At 42.2% G+C, this 27,999-nt stretch overlaps 2 protein-coding genes and 1 long non-coding RNA gene across 12 annotated transcripts in view; 2 read left to right on the forward strand and 1 right to left on the reverse strand.

Moving 5' to 3' along the window:
- The window catches only part of ZBED1 (zinc finger BED-type containing 1), a 50,782-nt gene extending 27,260 nt beyond the window's left edge, over positions 1–23,522 (forward strand). For 5 of the 9 annotated variants that reach the window (XM_063149668.1, XM_063149669.1, XM_063149676.1 and 2 more), the window contains one exon: positions 21,161–23,522. In XM_063149668.1, the coding sequence (XP_063005738.1) occupies positions 21,212–23,299 (2,088 nt within the window). In that variant the 5' untranslated portion in view covers positions 21,161–21,211 and the 3' untranslated portion in view covers positions 23,300–23,522. Of the gene's footprint in view, positions 1–13,585; positions 13,603–14,145; positions 14,235–14,779; positions 14,918–19,838; positions 20,264–21,160 lie in introns of those variants that run through there. The other 4 variants (XM_063149677.1, XM_063149672.1, XM_063149671.1 and 1 more) reach the window with 4 other exon arrangements.
- Positions 1,352–13,739, reverse strand: LOC134414705 (uncharacterized). Its single transcript, XR_010026821.1, has 3 exons — positions 13,477–13,739; positions 3,087–3,312; positions 1,352–1,630 (listed from the first exon to the last, which is right to left on the reverse strand). It is a non-coding gene; the product is annotated as an uncharacterized LOC134414705 (long non-coding RNA).
- DHRSX (dehydrogenase/reductase X-linked) overlaps positions 14,097–27,999 on the forward strand; it is a 161,936-nt gene continuing 148,033 nt past the window's right edge. Inside the window, exons 1-2 of one of the 2 annotated variants that reach the window (XM_063149680.1) lie at positions 14,097–14,234; positions 14,864–14,917. In XM_063149680.1, coding sequence (XP_063005750.1) covers positions 14,123–14,234; positions 14,864–14,917 — 166 coding nt within the window. In that variant the 5' untranslated portion in view covers positions 14,097–14,122. The remainder of the gene's footprint in view (positions 14,235–14,863; positions 14,918–27,999) is intronic. The other variant, XM_063149678.1, reaches the window with a different exon arrangement.

Here is a 27,999-nt window from a genome sequence, read left to right on the forward strand (position 1 = left end):
AAATCCACCTTCCAGATCCCTGCAATCTCACTGACAATTCATGATGTTGTATGAGGTTAGTTGAGGATATCATTTGCAGTTATGTGGAATCATGTGATGCCTTTATTTCCTTTTTTTTTTTTTTTCTTTAACCTAGGGTCACTTTCTGGAGCAAATTAATGGTTTAATTACAGAGGCCTTATGGTCAGTAAATAAATTTAAGACTCAAAGGCAGTGTTGCAGTGACTAGTGATGAAGCAGAAGAGTCACAGTTTGGATAATAGATTTTCTACAGTATTTACATTTCAGTTATCACTGGGTTTTTTCCACTCTTGGGAAACCAACCCAAAAGCAGACTGGCCACTCTTAAAGCTGAAAAAGCCCCCATGGATTTAGAAGATGAAGGATTGGTTCTTGGCTTGCTCAAAGAGACTACTGGAGGTCTACTACAAGGCCTTTTTGTTAGGATTGATGGAGGGGAACATTTTGTGTTGGAAGGTCATTCTGGCTGCTGCTTTATTTTCTGTTTGTCATCTGTTTTTACAGACCTGAAAAAGGGCTGGGTATTTCCAGCCAGCCCTCCCTCCCTATCCTCCTTTCTACAGTATTCTTGAATATTCTGTGCAGCTCTGCCCTTTCATTTTGCAGCTGGGTGTCATGTCCAAAGAGAATCAAAGCCTACTGAGATGCAATCCATGGAGTTGCTGGGCTTTGATTCTTGCCCTTCATGCATTATCAGAGAAAATTCTCAGCCTAAGGAATTTATATAACTGTTGAAAAGATACTAAGGGCTGAAAATTGGCTTTTCCTGGCCATAGAAACATGTAATCACATTGAACAATTCCAAGGATCACAATTAGCACTAGTCCTGGAGATAGCTGGCAATATGGACCATAAGACCATGCAGCCTCCCTCTCCTTCCTTGAGCCGGACTGTATCCACTGGGATTTTGTCATTCTGTGCCAGAGAAAGTGACAGGTGAAGTTGAAACTTTATTTTAAACCTTTAACTTCCCATGTCACTTGACTATACCCTTGAAGGAAAGTGATTTATGATACTGGCTTTGCCTTCCTTGCTCTACTAGGAGATGAAGTGATGCCTGACAGGGATATCCATCTTCATTGCTGATATTTTGATTGGAATTGGTGGGTGCTAAAGATGCAAGAGACAGTGACTGTGCCTTTCAAAATATTAGGAGGTGAAGAAATATAGATTTCTTGAGGAGCTGGCAGATTATCAGAGGGGGAAAAATCCAAAAAAATTCCAAAAATCCTGACTCTATTAATTAGTCTGTAGGGGTTTTGTCACGTAATTGTTACTGATCTTAACAGATATATTTCTTTCTGGACACACAACAAGTCTTATTTCTCAGTTTGAATATTTTCAATTGGTTTATTCCATAATTAAATAAAAAGGACACTGAAAAATAGGGAAAGCCTAAGATTTTGCAAATCCACTAAGTATCACAAAATACAGGAGGATTTCTTCTGCTTCCAAGGCTGCTGGAGCTGGGTGGCAATTGGGAGTGCTTGGTATTCTGGTAGTGACCCTCCTCCCTCAAGAGCCAGATCCTCAGAGGAGTCACAGCATTGAGACACGAGAGCGTGGGCTTGGGTTTCTCTGCAGAAAGGTCAGAGGCAGCAACCTCCAGCTGCAAGTGCAGGTACAAGGCAACAAAGAAAAATAAACAGAAGCTTTGCAGAGAATGGACTGAAGCAAGGAAACAATATAACAAATAAATGTAAAACACTTTTTTCTCATTTCCAAACTCTGTCTAGGAGGACTGGTAAATAAAACTAGTCAATCTGTGGAGTGATTCCTAGACAAGAAAATGAGTTACTGTGCAGCAGTGTTGAGCTGGTGGGCACCATCTCTACCTGCTTGTTTGTTTTCCCCTGACACAAATATTTCCTATCATCACCAATGATAATTTCTGGAGACACTGGACAGAGGTGATAAAATCACTCCACATTTCAAATACATGTGGTTTTTAGTCACCAGTAATTTATGTTAGTTTTTTACTGGTGGCTACGAGTTATCAAGAAATGTATCATCTGGGTAGTGAAACCTGCTCCCCTCTCCTAAATGCAGAACAAACCTGAGAGAGGACAAACCTGAGTAGTGTGCCACTGATGCATAGTAAATGCAATTGAAGATAATATGATTTCTATTTGCAGGCACAATGTTAATACTGAAAGAAGAGCAAAGTTTCCCTTTGTGCAGGGGGCCTGAATGCACCAAAAATCACCTCCTGAGCACTCAATATTATGTACTTCTTGTCCTTCTCTAAAGATGTGAATGAATTTCAGTCAAAGGACACAAACCAACCACATAAAACCACATTCAGTTGTTTTTATTTTCTACTGGAATCATTGCAGTTTGTATAAATGTAAACTGGTTAGTCTGGGAGCAGAAAACACCCAACCAACAACCAAGCTTAATTAAGTATCTGTACTAAGTGGGCCCACCATCCAGTGCAATGATCAGAAAATGGCTTGAAGTTATTAAGGAAAATCTTTGAAGCTATCAGTCTAGTGCATAGTGAAAAGCTCAAAGATTGCAGTAGATTGGTCTGAGTAAGCAAGAAAATAGCAGGGAACACATCAGATTCTTGATATATGGAAAATCACTTTTTTTTTGGGAAAAAACCTGAAGCATCCATACATGCACTCAACAGGTGTGTTTATTTTCACATATGATATAGTTAGCAGCTTGTGTATCAATGTGTACATCAAGTGTTTGCTTTTAGAAAATTATATTGATTAGGGCTTTTTGTCTTTTTAGAAAAACCATTGCAATACATACTGTGAGCATAGGGAATGACACAGCAAAAACAAGAGAGAAGCAATCAGCATGGTTTCCCCCCCTAGCAGGAATAAATCATTATAACTATAAATCACACAAGTTATTACAGGGCTCAAACAGCCCTGAAAATTCCAAGTAGCAGAAGCAGATAATTAAAGAGGAAAAGTTGAGACCAAGCCTTCAATTTAAACTGTTTCAAGAACTCATTGCAAATCCCTTTCTTTTCTTTCTTTTCTCACTCTCTCTTTAAGTGGAAAACAAATGTAATTGGAAAAACAAAGTGCACCAAAAATATTACTTACAAATTGTCCTTAGCAGCATAATGGCCTAATTGGTGGAGGGGTGATGCAGTCCCAGAGTATGGAGAATGGCACAGATGGAGAGCAGTTGTGTGTGCTGATGAGAGGGCAGATGCTCTCAAAGGCATTTTGCAGCATTAGATATCCTGGCTCATCTCCATCGGCGGCACCGATCTCATCACTCCCAGCATGTGAAGAGATTTCACCCTCTAATGCCAGGGCTGCATGGCTGTAATGAGATGCACCAGTGCTGGAGACAGCATGAGAGCCCAGGAGCAGAATTTTAGGAAAACATCCAGAGCAGTTGTCATCTGTATTTTCATATGACCTTGCAGTTCAAAATAGGGTAGACAGCAGCCTGGCATGACTAGCTGATTCTGTGCAGGCCTTAACAAGAACATCCCTTGTTGGTGGTTCACTTATTACTCATCCCTTAGTCTCTGCCTAGTTTACACTTGCAGTTTTGCTCTATAAATATATGAAATACTCTTTATATCAACACCTCTTTCTGTGTTGAAGTCTCAGTTACAGTATACACTCCATTGTACAGTTTGAACAGGGGATGTCTAAATAAAAGTTGACAGATTGTGTTGAATTGTGAATTCCCTCTGAAGAGACATAGAAGACCTTTTACAGTAAACAGGAAATGAGTAAGACAAAAAAGCAGTTTATGAAATAAATTGTTTAAAGATAGACTGAGAATTTTTCTTTCCTGCCTCGTACAAAAGTAAAGGGCTATGCAATGAAATCAGAAGGTGGTAAATTATAAAATATTATATAAAAATATTTTGTGACATGATATATATAATCATATAAATAAAATGCAGCAGACCTAGAAGAGACAATAAAATTAAAAAATATTTTTGAGTATCACCTACATATCAAATACATATAAAGAGACAATTAATGGCAATAGGATGAAAAAAAGGATATAAAATCTTTGGAATCCTAGCATAACAAGCATTACTAAATAGCAGAATAATAGGTAGAGAAGGAAAGTAGAGATTACCACGTAGGAGGTTGTTTGCTGAGAAGATTTTAAACTTCCTCTGAGATACCTGATCCTGGCTGCTGTAACAGGTATATACAAATCTGTGCTGATTTTCCATCTCATCCAGTGTGGCTCTTCAGTGCCTGATCTTGTCCCTGAACTACAGATCATGCATTCTTCCATATGCATTTCTGAAGCTGAGTAAATTTTTTTTCCATAATATCATGATTTAAACTAATTTTTTTGATTAGCAGCAGGATCAGTTAATAATTAAATAGAGAAAAAAAATCAAACTGCAGGTAGAAAAGAGGCCATTTCTGAGTCTGATTATGGGCAAATTTGTACACTTTTCTGTAAACAAACTGTATTTTGATGAAGCAGTAAAGTTCTCTTTCATTTCATACTCTCCCTATTTATTCAACAACAAGAAAGACAGAACCAGATCCTTGATTGCTATTAATGACATATTGTAAGCATTGGTTGCAAGACAACGCAAAACAAGGGCATAATTGATATCATGACAAACAAAAACCAAGGGAAGCCAGATATGAAATCTTGGCTTCTCCTTGAGAAAAAAATCAAAAACAAACTAATAAACCAACTAAAACACAGTGAATTGGCTGTGAATAGTCTCATAATTAAGAAGCAAAACCCTAATAAAAGGCAGTCTGGCCAGAAGTGAAATGGGTGCAAGACCCAACATGCAAGTTGCAGGAAACCCCCTTGGTTTTGCAATTAGAAACCCAGCTAGTGAAACTATGAGCATAAAGCCACTCATCCTGTACGTAACGTATGGTTCTTGTTGCTAATTCTGCTTTCATCTGAAACAGTAGTAAAGGCTTCTGGAGTTACACTTTTGATGGGTAAAAACTTGTTTGCTAGGGCTTGCAACTTCACTATATGGTTACCAGGAGAATTTGGACTCCCTCACTAGTGTTTTTGTAGCTAGTCAGTGTTACAACCAATATAACTCCTTTATTCAAAGAGTAACAACGCTGTAATGTGATTTATATACAAAAATCCCTACTCTTTTGAGTAAAGAAGTTACAGCATAAACCAATACCTTTAAACACTTCTCTATTCACTCCTGGGTGCAGAAAATGCCATTCGCCTTCCACAGGCTTAATACAATTTGAAAATGTCATTTTACTCTCTGTACACATAAATGTGCACATACATTTACAATGTATATATATATATACTTTTTTTTTTGATACTAAATTAGTCTAAACTCACTTTAGTAATCTAGACTTTGGATAAATCCGCTTTGAAGTGAAGTCAGGGGGTAGGAAAACATCTTCTAGCTGGGATTATGGAATAAAATGTTCTGTATTGCTAAAGCAGCTTATCCTATACTTATCAATTAACAGTTAGAGTGACAGTTCTGACTGGGTGATGGTATTTTTGCAAGTTTCTAGAAAACAAATAGGCTAGTTTTAAGAAGTAGGTTTAAAGGTTGCAAGTCATCTCTTTAATTGTTGGTTGGTTTGGATTAAGGCCTTTTACTTGATGAAAAAATACTTGTTATAAAACAGTTTTAAAAGCTTCTTATGCATGTAAAATACCTATGTCATTTTATAATATAATGCTGGTACTTAAACACATGCTCTTAGACATACAAACACACACAAAAAATCCCCAAACTCAGACACTAAGAATTTAACATATATACAAGCAGCAATAGCTGAGTCCTTTAGGTTAGGCCTATTGTCATTAAATACTGAATGTAAATGGCTGATATTACTGAAAAGGCAGCAGCAGATTAGAAAGTAATATGAAGCCAAGACTAATCCAGAATCTGAAATGCATCATTTCTAACTACTGCACCTCATGGGAATCTGAATTTCATCTATCAGGCTTGAGCAATTTCATCTCTCAGAGAATCCAGAGGACTAAGAATTACCCACTTTGTTACATATTTGAGAATATCTAGCGAGAGATTTTAAAAAATGGCCAATGTTTCATTCTGTACTGTCTCAGCAGACTGGGATGTGATGATGATGTTAAATTAAACTGCCATCTGAATAGACTTTCAAATTAAATTATCATAAGTAATGGATTACATATAATCAAAATAGTTTATGACCTCTAAAAAATATGAAGACTAATATCATATATAAAATTGGAATCAGACATAGAATCATAGAATATTTCAAGTTGGAAGGGCCTGAAAGTATTATTGATTGCAGGTCCCTGCTCCTTGCAGGACTGCCCAAAAATAAACCATGTGACTAAGAGCATTGTCCAGATGCTCCCTGAACTCTGGCAGGCTTGGTGCCATGACTACTTCCCTGGGGAGCATGTTCCAGGGATCAATCAAAACTGAAAGTGTGTTCTTAACAGCTGTCAGGATGAGCCTTTGGCTTTTTCCATCCTTTAAATTATTTTTATAAGCCGAATGAAATTTCTTTGATAATTTCTAGGGCATACATTCTAGGGGGTCAAACTACAATTCTGGAACATTTGGCACTTCCTCAGAGACAAATATTGGAGAAAGTGCAAGGTGTAAACCCTGCTGAATCTTCTCTGCAGTTGTTCTTAAGGCAATTTGGCATTGATCACACTTTGATTTGCTTTTATGCTGAGAAAAATGAGATAAAGAATGAAAAATAAAGCTCAGTGTTTACCAAGACTTGGATCATCCCAAGGACAAGGAATGAGAAATGTCTCCTCAGCCATCAGATGTCTCCTCTTACCTTGTCTATGCCATATGTGAATTTGTCCTCAAGAATAGCAGGAGTTACTTACTCTTTTGTTTAACTTTTCCCTTCAAAATTAAAATGTTGAGTCTGTTAATTTCTTGGCCATGAGAGCTTTTCACACAGTTCCTTTGTGTTTGGTGAATTAATGTAATGCTATAGAATAGCTGAAGTCCAAACCAGCAGTGCACAAGCCAAACATAAACAAGTTATATAACACTGCAATCATTCATTTATTAAAGTGGAAAATTCAAGGCATACGTAATCTTTTTGGACAACTGACAGGCAGGTGTGATCAAGAGAACAGAGAATCCAGTGATTGTAGGCAGATAGAGAGACAGGTTTGTCTGGGTGATTAGAAAGTAAAGTGAGATGGAATTGGGAAAAATGGGAGAGAGCATTGGCTGTCCCAGGACAAGGAGAAGTAACAGTGCAGAGATTGCTGAAAGGGTTAGCTGCAGCAGTATTAAGTGTCTAGGGAGATTAGGGAGACAGGACCTATTGACAAGCATCTGTTCCAGAGGGAAGGAATAAAAAGAAGGGTAAAGTGGGTTTAAAGAACTGCCAGACCATTTCCCACTCTCAATAATCCCCCAGTGTATTTGGTATAGAAGGGAGAAAGATAACATTGGGCCCTGCACATGTCCCAGCTCAGGACACCATTGCATCCCCCCTGTTTGTGACTTCACCTCTCAGCACAACTCTGCCTGGGGTCAGGGAGGGGCAGCTGCCCCTCGCCCCAGCACTGCCAAAAGATACATGATTTTAATGCACCAGGCTTTTCATCTCCAGTTGCTTTCAAACATCCTCACCCTACAGACAGAAGGTTGCCCATTTTCATCCTTCCCACTGCATGACATGATCTAGGTTAGCAGTGAGCTGGAACATTTTTTAGCAAAGTTAAACCAAAGTGAACCAACCTCCAGGCTTTCTCACAGTTCCTATCTTCTGTCACCTGCATGTCTTCCTTTGCATAATTTTTGGCCTGATCTTCCCTCCAGCTTGTTTTACACATCTCTTTACCCATCACTGCATTTGCTCTCTCATATGCCACAGTCTTAGAGACAGGCAGCTGGAAACAGCCAGTCAGTCTTTAGAAACATCAACAGAAATAAGAGATGCTCTTCCCATCCTTGGGGGAGCACTGAGGTCAGAACTGCCCCCAAGGAGCCAAGTGTAAAAGCAGTGTGGGTCCTAAAGACAACATGTAAGAATCCAATCTAACAAGTCAATTGTCAATTGTTGAAGTCAATTGTTGAAACTGGAATACATGTGGAAAAGTATCCTCATACTGATGTGAGACACACACAAACAGAGTGGGGTCACTTCAAGCTGTATGAAAAGCTCACAACAGGTAAGAAAAACATCTGCTTTTCTGGCAGCAGCAGGTGCCTCCACTGACTGTCTAAAACATCAGTCACAGTCCCAAACTCACTTGCATGTGCATGGGGCACAATTGTTGCCATTTTGGCCAATTCTGTCCAGCTCTGAAGATCCTGACATTCAAACTCCATCTCTCAGCTTTCCTGACCTGGTCACCCATGTACCATCAGTGTGGGGACACCCTGCTCGTGGCATGGAGCCACCTGCTTGTCTATAGCTGATATGCCCAAAACCAAGACTCTCATGTCCTCAAGGGCTCAATCCCACTGCTTCCTGAAGCTGACTGGCCAGCTGCAACAGCAGTGAGTGCAATATTCAGGAAGTGTCCACAAACAGCACAGATGAGACCAGGGCACTCTGCTTTCAAACCTTCAATACCAACAGGAGCAGTGCTGTCACATGTTGTAGTGTGTTCAGTCCCGTTTGGGTTAGGGGATGGGCAGGATTACATGCACCTGAAAGCTGGTCTGCTGCATTCTCCCCACAAACCTTGCCTTGAGCAATATTATTTTATGTGGCACTCAAGTATTCTTGCAAGCAGATGCAACAAAAATACAGGTGCAGATCAACTCACGATCCCCAGTTTTTGAGGGGTGATTCTGCTTTATTATTTCCTTCTTAATAGAATAGTGCTAGCCACACTGATGAAAGATGTGTTTGTCTTACAGTATTGCTAAGGAAGAGATCAAAGACAGGTGGCAGACCTTGGTGTCATGGAAAACTCTTGCTCTGCACCATAATAATCTTTCTATCAATTTACTGAACCCTAACAAAATACCCTTAGCTATGGGCTGGGCAGTGTTGCATAGGGAACGCCACAGGTGCTTGCAGACATCCCTATACAAACACTGAAATAATCCCATGGCAGTTGTTGACACTAGATATCTTTTAACACAAATGAACTAACTGTCAACAAAGCCATTTCTACAGTGGGCATAAATAATCTTTTTTATTTAATAGCATTATTTTCTTGGTGTTAGAATATTGCCAGTACACCCTGCTTGTTTAAATGTCTGAAATTCCTCTGCTCCTCTCCTGTCCTGACTAACAGAAACACCAAGCCATTATAATGCAATAGCTTTTCCCTTACCCCATCTGAGGCATTAAGGAATGTATTAGCCAGAGTTGGATGTTCAATGGAACCTTGACACCCTGTTCTTCTTTTGCTGTGATTTTCTGATGAAAATCAATTCCTTTGTTTCACTCTCTGTGGGGTTTTGTTTCTATTCTTCTGTTTCACATATATGCTGGTTCTTATCCCCTGAGTGCTTATCATCCCTTGTGCACAGGATTTTGTCAAAGTGCTTTTGAAACTTCATGTATGTTAATCAATCAGTTAATCTACTTACAAACATTTTCCAATAAATCCAGGAATTACATAAGAACTGATTTCCACTGCTGAAATAATGCTGGTTACATCTAGAATTTCCATAAAACTTGTTGTTCTTTCAGCCAAGTCAAGTTGTCCTGTACAGTGTGAAGCCTATTAATACCCTTGCTCAATTCTAAATATATGTAGTACTTTAAAGTGTTTTATGATAGAAGTTTTTAACAAAAGCTTGTGTATTTTTGTTAGCACCTCACCTGCCTTATGTCTCCATGCAAGTTTTGTGGGTAGATATGTTTGGAGATTTAAAAAAAATTGTATTTTTGTAATTGCTTTTTTTCTGCATACCTTCTTCTAACTCTTTGGTCTCTGAGTCTTGACTGAGTGGCAGGGGGGATGCTCAGAACTTAGCTGATATGGAGAAGGCATATGAGGGAAGGGGAATGTCAACCAGACCAAACTACTCATGCTTCAGGCTTTTCAGACCAGATAGATCCTGAAAGTGTGACATACACTGAATACTTAGATGTACAAATACAAAAGTTGTTGCAGACATGATTGATTAAAAAAAACCAAAACAACTCAGCAGGAACGATAAGCACACTATACTTCTTGCATAATAGCTGAGTGGTTTGAGCATTTTGTGGATGAGGAGAAGCTGTCCCTATTCCAAGACTCCACTGCATTTATTAGTCCCTATTTCATCCTGTTCTTCTCTAGTCTAAAAAGTGTAGATTCTTCAGGGAATGTGGATTTGAGCCCTGTTGCCTCTTTCCCGTGAACTTAGATGCTAGGCTAAAAAACCTTCAGATTTCTTTTCTTTACTTGTTCCTGGGTGTCACCTACTAATAGCCACACTGGCAAAGGTAATTCTTTTCCCAATGAGACCATTTTCTTGAAAAGTGAAATACCTGAAAAAGGCTGATAGGGACCAAAAGCCATCCCCATTCATGGGGAAATGCTGTAGCATGGTTCTGTTACACAGCAGGTTGATCTTAGAGTTGATCTTAGAACAATCTATTGTCTATCTTCCCCAGTGTAACTGAAGAACAGTAACAGTATGTCCCTTCAGATTGCCCACAGCAGAGGAGCCTGCTCTCAGTCCCCAGGACTCTGTAGCTTGCAGACACCTCTCCCTTTGGCAAAGTTTCTTTCTAAGTAACTACTACATAGTAAGTAAAAGCTTACTGCTCTGTACAGGCCTGCTATGATCAAGTGCCCAATATTATGCAAGATGATGTCTAGTTTGAGGGAACCTAAAATTACTCTTCTTGCATAGAGGAAGGAAAAAAAGGCATATGCCAAAAAAAAAAAAAACCCCAAAACAAAACAAAAAAGGCAGCCTGTCAAAATTGTCTGCAGGTAAAAAAAACCCTACCATGAATTCCACATGTAATCCCAAGTGACTGTTTCCCAGCATTGCCTATTACTGTGAGCAACTCCCTACTGAACCTGAAAGCTCCTCAGGCATTTAACTATATTCACCCACACATGTTAAGGAGATCCTGTTCTGGAGAGATAGGCACTTATCTCTTGCCTCAAGTCCCAATACAATCCAGCTTAGGAAGACAGGCATTTAAATCCCTTTTAGAAGCCTGAAAAATTAGCAGCAGTCAGAATTATGTCTGGCTTTTTCGGACATGGGCCATCAGCTCCCACATGGGTGCAAAAGGCTGAGAGCATGACTTGAGCTAAGCACAGGAATGCAAGTGTGCATTTCCCCATTAGAGAGGGACTGATGTGTCACTGACATCTTACAAGACTACCCCAACTATTACACCACACTTGGGCAGAAAGCATCAACCTCTGCTACTGTGTGTGGATACCAGGAGTTGTTGGCTCCAGTTCTCATCTCAAGAGAAGAAAAAACAAGGGCAGGAAACTTACATGTGGAAAAGATGTGTCATGCAACAGACAAGAAAAGCAAAGCATAACTTGTAACTCTCCACCCTGTGCCAGAGAGCATCTGGGCTGCTAGGCCAGCCTTGGGTTTGCTTGTGTCCTCTGTGATGTGGCCCTGTGCCTCATGTGTTCCAGGCTGCACAGGCGCTCAGCTGCAACACCCACCATCCACACTACCCCATGGCTGCTGGTTCTGCCATTCTGCTGGGAAGTTGGGACTCAGGGCTTAATTAGAGTCTAAAAACATCACCCACTTCCTTTCCTACAAGTTTTTGCATCTTTACGCAAAATGTGGGTGGAAGCGCCGTGATGTCATTAACGTCAGTCCTGCAGTGGGGATAGAGGCTGGGTCCTGTGTTGATGGAGTGTTAGGAGTGTTTCAGATGAGTTTCCAAGAGGACACCAGTGCTCTAGCTGCAGGCTGGCTTTGCCCACTGGCACTGGGAGCTCAGTTCCAGCCCGTGGAAAGAAGCAGGCACTCTTAAGTGCCTCAAAGAAAGCTGTCATTTTCTGCAGGTCCTCAGAAGTGCCTCTCTTTGTGTCCTCTGCCCATACAGCAGAGCTGAGGAATTAGATTGCTCCTCTTGTCCCTTCCAGGGCTAAGACACCTAAAATTTCATTGAGGTAATAATGTCTCAGTGAGGTATCTGAAGTAGATGGATGAGATTACAGCCTGAATATTTGAGGCTTTGGAGTAAATGACTGCAAGAAAAACCAAAGTGTCAATAATAAGATGCAAGCTGTTGAAAACCAAAGAAAAGAAAGTATTGATTAAAATAAGGATGTATTAGAGGACTATTTGAAAAGAATCAAAGACTACAGCCTTTTGTAATTATTTTCATTCTTCCTCCATGCCCCATTATGCTTTAGAAAAAAAATAATTTAATATATTGTTGGAAAAAAATTTTCTTATCTTTTCTGTGACACTGTACTCATGAACCATGGAGGGCTGAAAATCATTTGTAACACGCTGAGAAAAAGTAGTGGGTCCAATAAGACTGTAGTGTTAACCCATCAGTTTTCTCTCAGTCTAATTCCTTGGATAGCATTGCCTGAAAAAAGACAGAGGAGTATTTATTGCAGTAGCTTGAATATGCATCAATTGATTTTATTATACTAGAAAACCTGAGAAAGTATGGTTTATTTATATACAGATTGTGTAAATACACTGTAGGCAAGTTTCACAGTTTAATGTTGAAAGGGCTTTCATTAATGGTTTAGTTCTGAGAAAAGGATGTAAAGCAACATAAAAGAGTCAGGATTTGATTTTTACTGAGATAACTTGAAAGAATAATTCACCTTTAGTAAATGTGTTTCTTCTTTCATGTTGTTTTATGTGTTGCTCTTTCTAGTACTCCATGCATGGTTGCAAAAAATATACATTAAGAATGAATCTCTCATTGATGTTACTTAATGATGTCTATAATTTATGTTTGCCTAATTCTCTGTGTTAATAAAAAAAAATCACCAGAGATCCATAAAATTAAATGGTTGGTTTTGTCCTGGAGCAACTACACACTATGCTTTTACTTTAGGTGTATTTCTGACAGAAGACATGAAGTCAGTTCTGCTGAGCAATCTGATACCGAAAAAGTATCTTGTTAATTGTATTGATTTTTAGAAAGTATGGAGTGGGGTTTTTTTTAAAGACTAGGAGACTGCATTTCAAATACACTTTCAGAACTTTGTATGGCTTCCCATCCTTCTCAGAGACAAAAAGTTACCTGAAGATTTGAAATTGAATATATGGGCCAACGTCTCCTATTGTGCAATGACTGAGTTTGGTTTGTATCGATACTGAGGCTCATCTGCATTTTTGAAAACCCACCGGTTCTGTAAATGAAAGCCGCGGCATCAGGACTAGGCGCTCTATTTCCTGTAGCCGAAAGCAGCCACCTACCGCAGGAGCTGGCAGATAGGACCCGCTTCTCTGTCCCGAGTACTCAGGCTAAGGCTGAAACTGAAAACGCGATACAGCATGCGATACACCAGTTATCATTGTAAAGAACGTATTCGTCAGACAGGTGTAAAATTCCGGCTCCTGAGGTAGGAAAGCTCCGTACACCGAACTACATTTGGAGGAATCGGTACCTGCAACTGAGACCTCGAGAGGAGTGAGCCTGAGGGATGCCCGAGGTGAGAGGGGCCGTGCCCAGACCTGGCGACGCCGTGGGAGTCCGCAGCAGCCCCTCATTTGTGCCAGAGTGAAGGGAAATGGTGAGACAACCCGATGAGCGCTTTCAGCCGCGGCATCTTGAAGCAACGCCGTGTGCTCACTCCGCCTAGGCACTGACAGGCTTGTAGCTGTCACGGATGTGGCAGCATGAGTCCCCGCGCCCCAGCCCCGGCGGCCTCACCGGGCGGGCTGTCACGCCGCTACCGCCTCCCCCCTGCCTGCAGCTGCCGCCCCTCTCCGTCTCCCCCTGCCCAGCCGCTCGGGCGTCCCGGCGGGGGCTGAGCCGCCGCCTTGTCGCCGCTGCCGCCGCCGAGGCCGGTCCGCCCGCCGCCGCCCCTTCCCTTCCCTTCCCCCGCCACCGCACATGCCCAGAAGGGCGGGAGCCGCGGCGAGCCCGGGCGCTGCTGTGACAGCGGCGGCGCTTTCCCTTCCGTGGGTGGGTGGGGGCCGCGCCGCGCCCCCCGGCCCGGCCCGGCGGAAACACTGCGCCGGCCGCCTGCTCGCCCAGTGTCTTCCCCGCCGCGCCCCGAGCCCGCTGCCGCCGCGGGGCGGGAGGCGGCCATGTCGCTATTGTCTGCGCTGGTGCCCTTGCTCCGGGTGTACTGCATCGGCCTCCGCGTCATCCTGCACCAGCTGCGCCGCCGCTTCCAGCCGCGGCGCGCCCCGGCCTCAGGTGAGCACCGCAGCCGGCGCCGCGGGGCGGGGCGGCTCCGGGCCGGGGGACGGCAGCCCCCGCCGCGGAGAGGGGAAAGTTTGCCGCGCCTCCCCCCACCCACCACGGGCAGGCGGCAGTTCGGGGCCCTGGGGCCGAGACCGCGCGGCCCAGCCGGGAGCGGCCGGACAGGGAAGGGAAGGAGAGAACAGGGCACGGCAGCCGCGACCTTGGCTATAGCGAGGGGCGCTCGGGCCGTGCCGCATCCCCCAAAGCGGGGCAGGGGCCGAGGCACCGCGGCGGCCCCGGCACGGGTGCCGCCGCCGGACTCCTCCCCCGCTCCCCTTCGCCGGCCGAGCGGGACCCGCCGAGCTGCCCGAGGGCAGCGGCCCCGGGGGGCTGCGACTGGCGGGGCGCCCTCCCCGCCCCCGCCGCACCCCGCCCTCGCTGCCGGCGCCAGGCCCCGGCCCCACCGCCCCGTCCGGCCCCCGGGCCGCGGCCGCCCCGGACGCGGGGCGGGGCGGGGGGCCGGGCCCGGGACGGGCGCCTGGCTGCTCGCCGGCCTGACTTGTGGCCTCGGGAGGCGGTGTGGGGGTTCCGTGGTCCGGGGGTCCCCGCTTCTCTTCTTCCTCTCTTTGGCTCTCTGACAGTGTCTCCCGAGACCTCGGCTCAGAGCCGCGCGGGCGCTCCCTCCCTCAGCCCAGGTAGGTGCTTGGAAGGCGGGTAGCGGCGGGCAGCTCCCCCGGCCCGGGCGCTCCTGCTGCCCGCTGTGCCCCCACCCCACCGGGGCCTCCGGGACTGCCGCTTTCGGCTTCCCTGTCCCGGCTGCTCCGGGAGGGGAACGTACCCGTGCTTCAAAAGCTTAGTATTTGATACCGGCTGACACTCGCTGACAGCCTTTAAGCTGGCAAGTGAGTGACACTTGCAGTTTTTTCTAAGGGACTTCTAATTAGTCGTTAGTTTAAGAAGTTAGGTTTTTGCACTTTTCTGATTTGGATCAACAGTGTGTTAAATGCTGACTTAGGGGAAACTTTGAGTTTATCAGAAAAAAACAATGATCTACTTGCATTACTCTTGAAGGCTAAAACATTTCTGAGTTTATAAACTTAGAGCAAACTATGAGTTCAGGCAGATGTGTAGGTTATCATCAGAGCTGACCATACAGCTGCGTTCAAGTCCTTTAACTTTCTCTCTTTAACAGCAAGTGAGCCTTTGTGGCCCTGTCCATAGTTTTAACCAGAGGAATAGTAAAAAAGTAATATTTAGAGGGCCTAGTGTTTCAGTAAAGAATTCAGGCAGATGAGGATATTGGTATAGACAATATCTGAAGTACTGGGAAGGGGATGGAACAAGTACGCCGCACAACAGGAGCTTATTTGTTCATCTTATCACACTGCGCATCCTTGGGTAGTGTTTTGTGTGCTTTTTATTCATTCCTGATTCTTCTGCTGGGGTTCCCTTCCTCATTCCCAGAAGGCAGCAATGAAACCCTCAAACAAACGAGAGGACCCCGGTGACAAAAAGGGCAGATGTGCATATGGTTTGAAGTCATCTGAGCATTTTTCTAGCATTAGCGTTTCTTGGCAGAGGAAATTTGGGTATTTTGCCTAGGGTGTGTAACACTTTCCAAATCTTTTTTTGAACCACAGAGAAACAGCATGATGAAAATGTGACCCAGTGTTTTGTTGCACGCTGCTCTTTGCTGCTAGTGAAAAAAAAAAGCATTGAATTTGGAAATGCCAGAGGAAGGCAATGAAGATCCAACCCAGGAAATGTCACTTACCTAAGTGGGACCAAGACGGATTTGACAGATGTGAAAAGTTTTCTTTGAGCCTTAACTTGTGATCTTTTTTTTCCAAGGACAAGTGGTTTACTCCTCAGCCAGTTGTTTGCATGCAGTTCGCTCTTGGCAGTTACCTGCTGCCTTGCTTTCGCTCGCTGTGTCCAACCATTGCTTGAAGAACTGCTTCACCTTAACATCTGCAACCTTTTTACCCAGATGAACCATGTTTCCATAATAACTTCAAAATAGTGATGTCAGTGTAACAAAAAGAAAAGTGTTGTTAGAACAAGCTTGGGTCAGTAAACTACAGTTCCTGTAAGAAAACCCTGAGTGCCTTTTTCAGGCCGTAATCTAGAAAGGTGTGTATGTTTAAAATTTTCTGTATCTTTTCTAAGGGGTGTCCGTAACTCTCACAAGTACAGGCATTTCATTGTCAGGGTGCTTTCCTCAGGAGAGCTTGGAGTGGCAAAGGGGAGCTGGGAAGGACAGGACTGGGAGGCAGAGATAGCCATTCCTCTGATCCTCTCTTCCTTGGCCCCAGTTTCCATATCAGAGTTCCCACTCTCTGTGTAACAGCACTGCAGATCTCCCTTGGAAGATTTAAAAGAGAGGGATGTCTGCTGGCTTGTCCTTCAGCTCTGTGGATGAGTGAAAGGTTCTGGTCTCAATGCAGCCCTTCTGCCTCTGAATTTTCCAAGAAAAGCTTTCTTTCTTATTCTTGTTGTAAAGAAGGTCTCAAGATTTTAATCCAAGTAAACAAAACTAGTTTCACTTTTATTTTTCCTTACGCTAACTTAAGAGTTGTGTGCTCTTGGCACATGTGCTTTTAAAACTGACCCATGTGTTCTTTCACATCCTACTGGTGTTCATCTGATTTTTATAGATGGAATTCAAGACATTTTTTGGGGAAAGACTTTCAGCTCTGAAATCTAGGTTCACTCCAAAAACCTGGTAATTGTTTTGAGTTGCAAACTGAAAAAATAATAACATTCTCTATTCAAGTGAATGTCCCCCACCTCAACACAGAGTAGGAAAGGTAACCTGAAAGTCTGATCTTGAAGCTCAGGGAAGGAAAATACAGAGCTGAGACTACAAACAGCATAGTTTGTAGTCAGCGATTGCTTCGCTAACTAAAATCAGCATAGAGGAAAGTGCAGAAATAAAGGGGAACTTAAGTTAAACTTAAAAATACTTCTCCAAGTACTAATTGCATAAACAGTGTAACTGCTAATACCTAGTTTTAGTGTTCAGTGGTTTAAACTATTAATAGTTTTCTTAGAAATTACTGTTTGGACTTCTTTACAGTGCTTAATCTTAGTTAATTGGAGGGAGGAAAAAAAGCCCTGCATGACTAAAGTTCCTGATTAAAACAGCTTTTTAAAAACACAAATCTAATCAGAGGATTGATAAAAGATAAACTAATATTAATTGTGACACCAGGATATTACCAGTGGAAATGTGATCACCAAAAGTCATCCTACCGATAAGAAAAATGGTTCATATAATTAAAAGCTTCTCAAGGAATTTTTTTGGCATCTTTCTCCTGCATATTTTCTTAGGTACATATTTAATTGAAATTTAGTAGGGGAAACCTAAATCCTGAGTGTTACATAGTAGTTTTGAAGTCTTTGTAGTTAAATTTGGAACCCGTAACGTGTAGAAAAGGAAAACCTATCTGAAGAAGGTGGTTATGTGGAACAAGTTAAGGAGGTCTTAAATGTGACTCCTGTTCTTCTTAAAAGTTGTTGAAATTTCATACTTCTTAAAAATTTCCTCAGTTTTTAGTTACTCAGTATCCACATTTGTACCAAGTTTCTTTAGAGTTAATTGTGAAATGTTGATTTAGGATCATGCATCTCTTAATTTTGATTCATATTTTGAGGTCTCTTACTTTACATGACTAACGCGTAGTGGGAGCCTGAGCACTGCCTGCTCAAAGCTGTGTGAGCTCCAGGTAGTAAATCATCCAGAGGTGGGTAAGGAAATGACCAGGTAGGAAGGATTGATGGCAGGCAAAAATGCAGTTACATCAAGCAGTTAAACCCTCTCCCCACGCATGCCCCTAAAAGAGTCATTAAGTTATTTTCAGAATGAGGAATCACTTGCTTTATGGTTGCCGCTCTGGTGACTGAGGCAAAGGCTGTGGGACAGTGATACCCACAGGGTGCCATTGCTGTGCATGCACAGGGAGGCAGAGCTAAGGTTGCAGGGTGTCTGCACACCCCACGTTTCCTCACATCCCTGTGCTTGGTTTCACAATCCAAGTGAATATCGTGCGGGTTCTGAACCAATTTTCTTTGCCAGTGGGGAAACTGAGCCCCACCTGCAAGGGTAGCACGGCTGCCTTCCAGGACACAAGGCACCACTAGCATTAATATTTTGGCCCAAGGCCTGCTCTGGAGAGGGAGGTCTTGTGTTTGTGTTAGGAGAATGAGACAGGGGGTCTGAGAGGTGTGAGGAGACAGCACGGCCTGCCCCGAACAGCCCAGATGAGGTGCTAGGGCCAGAAAGTCTGGACTCTTCTCATCCTGTGGCAGCAGAGTTCGCTGCAAAGCCAACAGAGGATCCTCTCCGCAGGCTCTTAGAAACCTCTGTCCTGATCCTGGCCGGTGGTGTTGGCCAGCTGTGTGGAGGAGGCAAGGGTATGAAACAGCAGCCTCTCCAAAGGTGCTCTCCTCTGGGTGGGAATTCAGGGTTGCTGTTGTTTTTGCCAGGAGTAGACTATGAACGCTTTTTCTGCAAGTGAAGTTTATCTCCTCCTGGAATAAAAGGAGAGGTGTGGGGTTTGGGTTTGTGTTCATAATGCTAGTTATGCTGTATAACACTCCATGAGAGGCAGGCATGATGAGGAGCCTATATCTGAGCTGTTACTGAAGGCAGTATTATAGTGGCACATCCTTAGCTGTGGCAGTGCTACTCTGGGCCACTATTGCCAAGTGCCTCACAAAATGATGGCAAAGCTGTGACATACATAAGAATGAAGAGTGGGGTGAGTGTGTAACACTCCCATACTCTGAAATAACTTCTACTTTGTCAGTCGGTGACAAACTTTTCATGATCCAAGGTGTGTCATACTAATTTTGAACATTAAAGATGCATCAACTCTTTTATTTCAGTGCCTTCCTCCTTACTTTCAGGAATTGCCAGATAAACTGCAGGGGAAACCTAAGATTTAGTGAAATGCCATGAGCCTCTGTGCTTCCTCAAGACAGCCTGTCATGAATTGAAATGGAGGAGTCTAAAAGCCATGATAGTATGTATCAATATGATATGTCAGTGCACTATCTGATGGCATGGCAGGGTTTCCTCATTACACATTACACCACTTGGTCTTTCAAAATCATCCGTTTTTGTGGGATTGCATACCTTGGTGCTGTTGATATGCACATGTTTGGAATTAGGCAGCATTACCATGTTGAATCAATAGTTTATCCTGGCAACTTAAAGGCACTGAATGAATCACAGTAGAAGGCATGCTAGTAGGCAGAACTTTGCCCCTCCCTCAGGAAAAAATGCAAAGTGTCTACACCCAGAAGTAAATCTTCAGAACAAATCCAATAAAATGCTTGCCCTCCATCTCTCATTCTGCTTCTAAACAAACAGCTGTGTTTAGATAAAGTATCGGTTAACCTGTCTTTGGTTTGCCATTCAAGGCATTCAGAAAATGTTGCAAAATACCAGCTGTAGTTCAGAGAGAAAACTGTCTTTTCTTGTGAATGTTCTGCAACAGCAGAAAGCACCCCAGACAAGCTTGCACACATGCTTTTTTTTTTTTTTTTTTTTTTTTTTTTTTTTTTTTTTTTTTAAATATTCCCTCGCAGTAATATGAAATAGTTGGATTGTTTCTTCCTGTCCTAACCAGCCAGTCTTACCACCTGAGGATTTCTGGGCTTGGGCACAGGTGCAGCTCCCGAGCAGCAGAGAAGTAGCAGTGCTGTTCTTTTCAGTCTGATGCTCCTTATGTTCCTCTCCTGTTCTCTGTCTCTGGATTTTTGTGAAGGAAGCTGCATCTGTGTCTAACTAATGTCTTCCTTCTCCTTCTCAATGCTGGCCAAGGCCCTGGAAAAAGGCTTGTTGCTGTCACGGTGGAGTGGAAGAAATAGAGAAGTGTCAGTCCAATTGTGCTGTGCTGTGACTTGGCTTTTTGGTGAAGTGAGATCAGCTCGGGTGGGTGCCAGCTGCCAGCACTGTTCACAGAGGCACTGTAGGCCTCAAGTAGCACTTGCATGTGACTGCTCAAGAAGTGTTTTCCTGTGCAGATACCAAGGTACAGATTGCCAAGTCTTGCCTTATCACCGCACTCATCTCTAGTGTCATCTCCTCTCAACTTCTATAGCCTTTTGAAGAAAATGCTGCAAAATGATTTTCCAGCTGATATGGATAATAACATTTATTAGTGCTTTTCTGTCTGCTTTTCCTGTAATTATTATGTACTGTTATTCCAGGAACCACAAATGTGAGCTAGTGCTTCAGGAGATGACTTTGATTTCAGAAAAAGAAGGACAGGAAAGGTGTCAGACATGTATTGTTGATCTGCATGTAGGTTCAAGCTCCTTTTCCTTTTATTTCAGTCAGAAAACACCTTTGCATTTGAGAGGAGCAGATTATTGCCATAATTTGTATTACAGATTTTTTATTGCAATTTTTTTAAAGGGAAAGCTGGAACAATTTGATCAAGCTTACAAAACTTCTTTCAAAATAAACAAATAAGAAAACCTTTGCTCCTTCACTATCAGGTTTCAGTTGAAATAAATGTTAACAACAAAGTTTAGTAATTCTTTGGCAAGAGGATGTTGATCTAGTTCTAAATTAAGAGGCAGGAAAATGCTATAGCAGATGACCAATTCTTGTGACAGTAATTTATCAAGTCTGTGGTGGTACTTAGGCTTTCTCTACCCAGAATTATGAAATTCCAAAAAAAATACTTACTCGGGTCTTTTAGCTCAGTTTCACGTAGAATAAGATCTATTAAAACCCCTTTTAATTTTTGACAATCCAGTGGGCTTCTTATAGATCACACTTGCTGCAAATTTCGTCTTTAAATTTACAAACGTAATTAGTGAGTAGGTTTCTTGATACATTCACAGAAACGCTGATTTCACATAGTTGAGTGTGGTCAAACTTGTGCTTTCTCATTGTATCTTTATCTTACTGCCTTTATCAGGTACTCATTAATGAGTGAAGGATCAAAAGGTGGGACGGTGGCCAAGAAGCAATGGAGAATAAAAGTTTAGAAGGTTCCCCATCAGACCTAAAGTTAGTGGCTCACCCGAGAGCAAAGAGTAAAGTGTGGAAGTACTTTGGGTTTGATACCAATGCAGAAGGATGCATATTACAGTGGAAGAAGATCTACTGCCGGATTTGCATGGCACAGATTGCCTATTCAGGAAACACGTCCAACCTTTCCTACCACCTTGAAAAGAACCACCCCGATGAATTCTGTGAGTTTGTGAAAAGCAACACTGAGCAAATGAGGGAAGCCTTTGCCACAGCATTTTCAAAAATCAAGCCGGAGTCATCACAGCAGGTTGTTCAAGATAGCCTCATCATGAAGACCTACCAGAACTACGAAAACAAAAAACATCAGGAACTGACATCTGCAGTCATCAGCTTAATTTGTGAGGGCATGTATCCAGCCTCCATCGTCGATGAACCTACCTTCAAGGCCCTCTTGAGAACAGCGGACCCCAGGTATGAACTTCCGAGCCGGAAGTACTTCTGTACAAAAGCAATTCCTGAAAAGTACAGTGCTATTAGAGAAATTGTGCTGAAAGAGCTCACTGAGGTTCTCTGGTGTGGCATATCCACGGACATGTGGAGGAGTGAAAACCAGAACAGGTCATATGTAACTGTGGCAGTTCACTTTCTCAGCAGCAGTCCTGCCAACTGCCTGGCTGTGAACTCACGGTGTTTGAAAACGTTCGAAGTGCCGGAGGATAACACTGCAGAGACCATTACACGAGTCCTTTATGAAACATTCATTGAGTGGGGGATCAATACAAAAGTCTTTGGTGCTACGACAGATTACAGTAAAGACATTGTAAAAGCTTGCTCTCTCTTAGATATTCCCGTACAGATGCCTTGCTTGGGGCACACTTTTAACGCAGGAATACAACAAGCTTTTCAGCTCCCCAAACTCTGCAACCTTCTTGCCAGGTGCCGAAAGCTGGTGGAGTATTTTCAGCAGTCTACGGTCGCCATGTACATGCTGAGCGAAAAGCAGAAGCAGCAGAATATTCTCCACTGCATGCTGGTAAGCGACCGTGTTTCCTGGTGGGGAAGCACGCTCGCTATGCTGCAGCGCCTCAAGGAGCAGCAGTTTGTCATTGCGGCTGTTCTCGTGGAGGACAGCAACAACCACCACCTCATGCTGGAATCCAGTGAGTGGAATACAATCGAAGGGCTGGTGGAGCTGCTCCAGCCTTTCAAGCAGGTTGCTGAGATGATGTCTGCTTCAAAGTACCCGACGATAAGTATGGTAAAGCCACTTCTCCACATGCTTCTGAATACCACTCTGAACATCAAAGAGAACGATTTGAAAGAAATCAGCATGGCAAAGGAGGTGATTGCTAAAGAGTTGTCAACCACCTACCAGCACACACCTGAGATAGACATGTTTCTCAATGTTGCAACTTTCTTGGATCCCCGCTACAAGAAACTGCCTTTTCTTTCAGCCTTTGAGAGGCAGCAGGTGGAAAACAGAGTGGTGGAAGAAGCAAAAAGCCTGCTGGAGAAAGTAAAAGAAAATAGTTTTAGAACTGAGGAGAAATTCTTCACTGTTTCAGAAGAGCCCCCTATGAAAAAAATCATAATCTCCTCTACTCCTCCTCCTACCAGTGTCATCAACAACATGCTTGCAGAGATCTTTTGCCAGACAGGAGGCGTGGAAGACCAGGAGGAATGGCATGCCCAAATCGTTGAGGAGTTGAGCAACTTCAAGTCACAAAAGGTCCTTGGTTTGAATGAAGACCCATTGAAGTGGTGGTCTGACAGACTAGCACTGTTTCCAGTTTTACCAAAGGTTCTTCAAAAATACTGGTGTATTCTGGCCACAAGGGTCTTCCCTGAACGCCTTTTTGGCTCTTCTGCTAATGTAGTGAGTGCAAAGAGAAACCGGTTAGCCCCGGCTCACGTGGATGAGCAGATCTTTTTGTATGAAAACAGTCGCAATGGGTCTGAGGCAGAACCGGAGGATGAAGATGAAGGAGAGTGGGGTTTGGAACAGGAACAGATTTTTAATTTAAATGACTCAGTAAACATAAACAACAGTTTCTTTAATATTCGAGACAGTGGGTTTGTTTGACAGGACTGCTGCGGTACATTTAATGACAAAGAAAAGAGGTATTTGTCTTAAGTTACCAAAAATTCTTTTGTTGTATGCTATGAATGCTGTAAATATTGAACAGTTGTAACAAACTTGATTTAGCTTCCATTGTCTGTGTTTTTCCCACTGTCTTAAAACATGAATGACTTGTGATCAAACAGCACTGAAATGAATGAGGAAATAAATTCTACAAAGACCGTGATTTCTGACTGTGGCCCAGATTTCAGAAAGCACTTATCCATGTGCTTCCTTTCCACTTGTTTCAGTGGGAGACAAACACATGCTTATGTGCTTTCTATCATAAAATTATTTTCCTGAGTTAGGACCTTGAGGAAGATTTTTAAAATTTATGCCTCCATTTGTAAATCCTGTGTGACTCAGGATGCTAGCTTTAAATTTTGGATTTTAAAATGTTTTTAAAATCCATAGATCTGAGCAGTGAATATTTTTAGAATATATTGTTGCTATGGAATGAAAAAAGATCTTGAGCCTGATTTTCACTACCTCATGTCTTAGGTCTGGTCTATGCTAGTAGAGTTCAGCTGGTAGAATTCTGTTGGTTAGGGGACTGATGTGTTATTATTTTAACTGATACTGTGCTGGCATAGGCTGTAGTGTGGATGCATTTATACCAGGATAATTTATTTTCCTTTCCAGTGCAGTGTAAATGGTTTGAACACTTAAACTGGTATTGCTGTGTCCACATTAGTCCAGTTTTACCATTTAACTGCAGCTAAATGGCAAAATTGGTCTTTTTGTTTGTTTTGCTTTGTGTCTAAGCAAGTCCTGATTGTAGTCTCTTGTGCTTTTGCAAAGTGGGAACCAAGTGTGGGGTCGAGGCAGTGTTGTGTTACCTTTGCCTTGTGCCGATGCCCTGGCTGATACCACACGATGTGTAGCAGGCAAGGCATCAGCTCTTTGGTGAGGGAGGGAGGGGGAGAGGGCAGGGAGACGTCCGCAGGCTACTGGTCTAATGGTTTATCTGTGTTATAAAATCCTTAACCTCTTCATTTAATGGGGACTTTGCCCAGGGTAGCTTGAAAATTTTGTTGGCAAGAAAACAAAATAAAAAGCTTTAATGTTATGTAAATATATTTAAAAGAAGGGGACCCCTGAATTTCCTCACATGTATTTAGTGAATCTTTAAAATTGTTTTTTGTTATGTTAGCACTTAAAAACTTTTTTCACCTGTCTCTTTTTAATTCAGTTTGTAGAGTGGACTTCAGTCCTATCCAGTCTAATGTTTGAGTACTGTTTCTGATTAGTTGTGTATTGTAACTACTCACTTTGTGTCTCTGAGCTTAAGTGTTTTAAGCCCCTTTGAGAACTTGACAAAAAAGAAACCAACCTGAGATTTCCCCCTCCCCCCCAAAATCTCTTATGAAATACTGCAGGTCATAAATGGGATCAGAGTTCATGCTAGACACATGCTAGACACAAAATAGGATGCACCAGCTTTTTTTTCTGAGATGCAGTGGAGAACTCTTGGCATTTTCCAGTTACAATCAAGGTTTGCTTGGGGTTTTATTTCTGTTACTGATGTCTCACCCCCCCCATCCCTCCCCACTTTGGTGTTAGTCTACAACTACGTTGAGCAATATCGATGTGTTACTGTTCTGGAGGAAGAAAGCTGGGGCTTTTTCATCACAATGACACCTGTGGACACTGGGTTGTAAAAAGAGCACAGACAGCAGGAACATACCAAAATGGGAATGGCGATGGAATTGAATCTATTGCCAAACGGTTTGTTTATGGTTTGGTTTAATAATTTTTGGAAGTTTGAGGCCTCTGTGTTCTTTGTAGGTGGTGGGAAGGGATGAGTGAGTGAAGGGAAAGGACAGAGGTTAGGCTGAAAGAACACTGAAGTACTTGCAACTACATATAGAAAAATGTTTAAGCCTGGGAAAAATGCAGTTAGCGAGTGGTGCAGCCTGTGTTTGGCTGTTAGTAAACCTGGGGTTTCACTTTCCAGCCCCCTGAAAACTGATTTGCACTTATACAAAGTACATGCACTGTGCATCCTGTTGAATGTTGCTACTCTCCATGTCCACTGTAGAGATGTATATGTCTGCCCAAGGCGCAAAAACGCAGGCTTGGCCTAAAATTCCATAAGTAAATCTGCTATCTGTGAGGGCAACAAAATCAAATTATGGAAGGGAGTGAGGTACCTGAGCTCCTGTGACACCCCAGCAGTCTGCCAGGAAGAGCTCTTGATTTTTGCGGTCATCACTTGCAGGAGCTGTTCGCACCACTGCAAGCCCTCCCTCCAGGACCTGCACAAATGCTGGTGTGAATCTTGTCTTACGTGAGCAGAATTTGAAGCTGTGCCCTCACAATCAAGGCAAAGCCCAGAGCACCCTTGGTCTGCACTTGGCCTTCCCCTGTTGGCAGCATTGTGTCCATCTTCATCCTCCTAGGGCTGCACATAAACAGTGACGCTTACAAGGAGTTTTACTGAGATCAGTGCAATGCACTACTCTCTTCCTTCCAGCTTCTTTTTATTTTTTGGTATCCAAAATAAAATTGTAGTTGGTTCAATTGATGTGTCTCAGCATTCTTTGAAAAAAAGGAGAAGAAAAAGAAAAAAAAAGCAAAACCATTGTTACTCTTACCCATTGTCTGTGAGATTTTTTTTATTTAATGTTCTAAACCTGGAATACTGTTAAATAAACCAGAAAAATAAGTTAGTTACTAGATTATTTGTCTGATGTGTGGTCATATCTACAGCACTTTATGACTTTGAACTCTTCCGCAATAGGGGGAGGTTGTATTCTGAGGATTTAAAGCTATGCATTTATTTTCCTTTTGATCCTGTAAGTTATTTTTTAAAAATGCTGTACAAATCTTTTGGATTAAAAAAAATGAGGATGAAAAATATTGAAAGTTTAGATGGTTTCTCTCACTTAAATACGTGTGGTGTTTTTCATTTATTGACAAGATTTTCTGTTGTTTAGTTGGGTGGAGGAGGAAAGTTCCAAAGCTGTTTTAAATACTGCTACAAATTGAGTTAACCCTCATGTTGCTGCTAACAGTGGGCCCATAACAATTTCCTAATAACACTTTTAAGTCAACTTTGTGTTTCTTGACAGCTTCTTTGAATCCATAACCTAACCTTTCCCTTTCAGTACAGGTGAGACATCTTTTTGGAGGGACAATAGAGGAACAAACTTCAGCTTTTGAGTACTTTCATGCTAAAAAAGTGAATTTTTGAACAGGGTCTCAAAGTTCCTTCTTTGTGTCAAAAGAAGAATTGCCCTGTCACCAACTCGGTATTGCCAATTCAGTATTAAAACTCAGTGGGCTACGTGATATTTCTTGGGGTAACAATATAACTAAAGGGAGTTTGGGGTTTCTGACCAACTCTTGCACGAATTTCACCTCCCTCTGCCATCAGAGATTATGAGAAGACAAAGAAAACCTGAACCATACTGAAGTTGAAAAGGGGAATTTTTCCAGCAAACAATGTCTGAAGTGCTTTGGTTTAAAGGAGGGCAATAAAGTTCTGTATTATTTATGGAAAGGGTGTATGGTTCTAAGTTTCTATTGCAGCAGTCTGTTAGATTAATTTCAAGCATTTTCTTTAACCAATGTCATGGTGTCCAATTAGCTTTATGGGGGCATTTGTAAGCAGGCAGGAATATTAAAAGCAAAAGAAACACAAATTGGTTATTTATAATATTTTTTAGGACTTCTGAAAACTTAAAAGTCATGTGTAGTTCTTGATTTTTGTCCAGCTTAAAAAGAAGGGTCTACTTGAGGACATCATTTCTGAAGGAGGGGAAATACATGTATATGAACACAGAAGTAGTGTATTTTACATATTCCATGACAACTGGGTAAAGAAAACTTCATGCTGGAAAAATTACATTTTAGTGTCTGCACACCATCCTCCTTTTGATAGTCTCCATTTCTGAGTGTCATTCTGAAGATCTGGTGATCCTGGCCCTGGTGGTATTGTCTAGTCTAGACTGTCTTTTTAGCTCTGCTGAAAGGGCTCTCGTGGTCTCTTAAGTTTTGTGGCTTTTTTTCCCCCTTTGGACCAGACTGTGTGGTCTGTCTTGCCTTATCTCCTCCAAATTAATGTTCTGCTAAATTTAAAACATTTTTAGGGAACATAGGGAAATTACGGAAATTGGTTTTGCTTTTTTAGTAACATTTGGTGCTGTAGAGAGAAGTTGAAGATACAGCTTCATTTTGTGTCTGCCTTAAGAGCACATCAGTAAAGCATGTCTTAATGATACTATTTAAACTGTAATTTCAAAACATCTCTGCAGTTGCAGTTTATAAAGCTGTTGTTTTTAAATAAAAATTTCCTTTAGATTGAATAATAAAAATCAATTAAATATATTTTTACTGTTGTTGCAGTGCCCCTTCAGTGGCCCTGCAGTTGGGTTAAAATGCCACAGAGGAACTGAGTTTAGCATTAAAAAAATTGAAAAAATTAAAAACTAACCACTGTTTATGAACTTACCATGTGTTCTAAAAGCACAGTTGGATTTATATGTTTTTAAAAATTCAGAGGCTGTTGCAGCAAATATTTTCAAATAAGAGTCCCTCAGAACCTGGAATTGTTAAAATATTAAAATTTTTGAGCATTTCTGCTGACACTTCCACACTGAGTGGTATTGATTTCTCTTGCTGCCACAAGATCACAGAAGTGATGCTGCCATCTGCAGTGC

This window comes from Melospiza melodia, chromosome 2 (genome assembly GCF_035770615.1).
Source record: "Melospiza melodia melodia isolate bMelMel2 chromosome 2, bMelMel2.pri, whole genome shotgun sequence".
Taxonomy (NCBI): Eukaryota; Metazoa; Chordata; class Aves; order Passeriformes; family Passerellidae; genus Melospiza; species Melospiza melodia.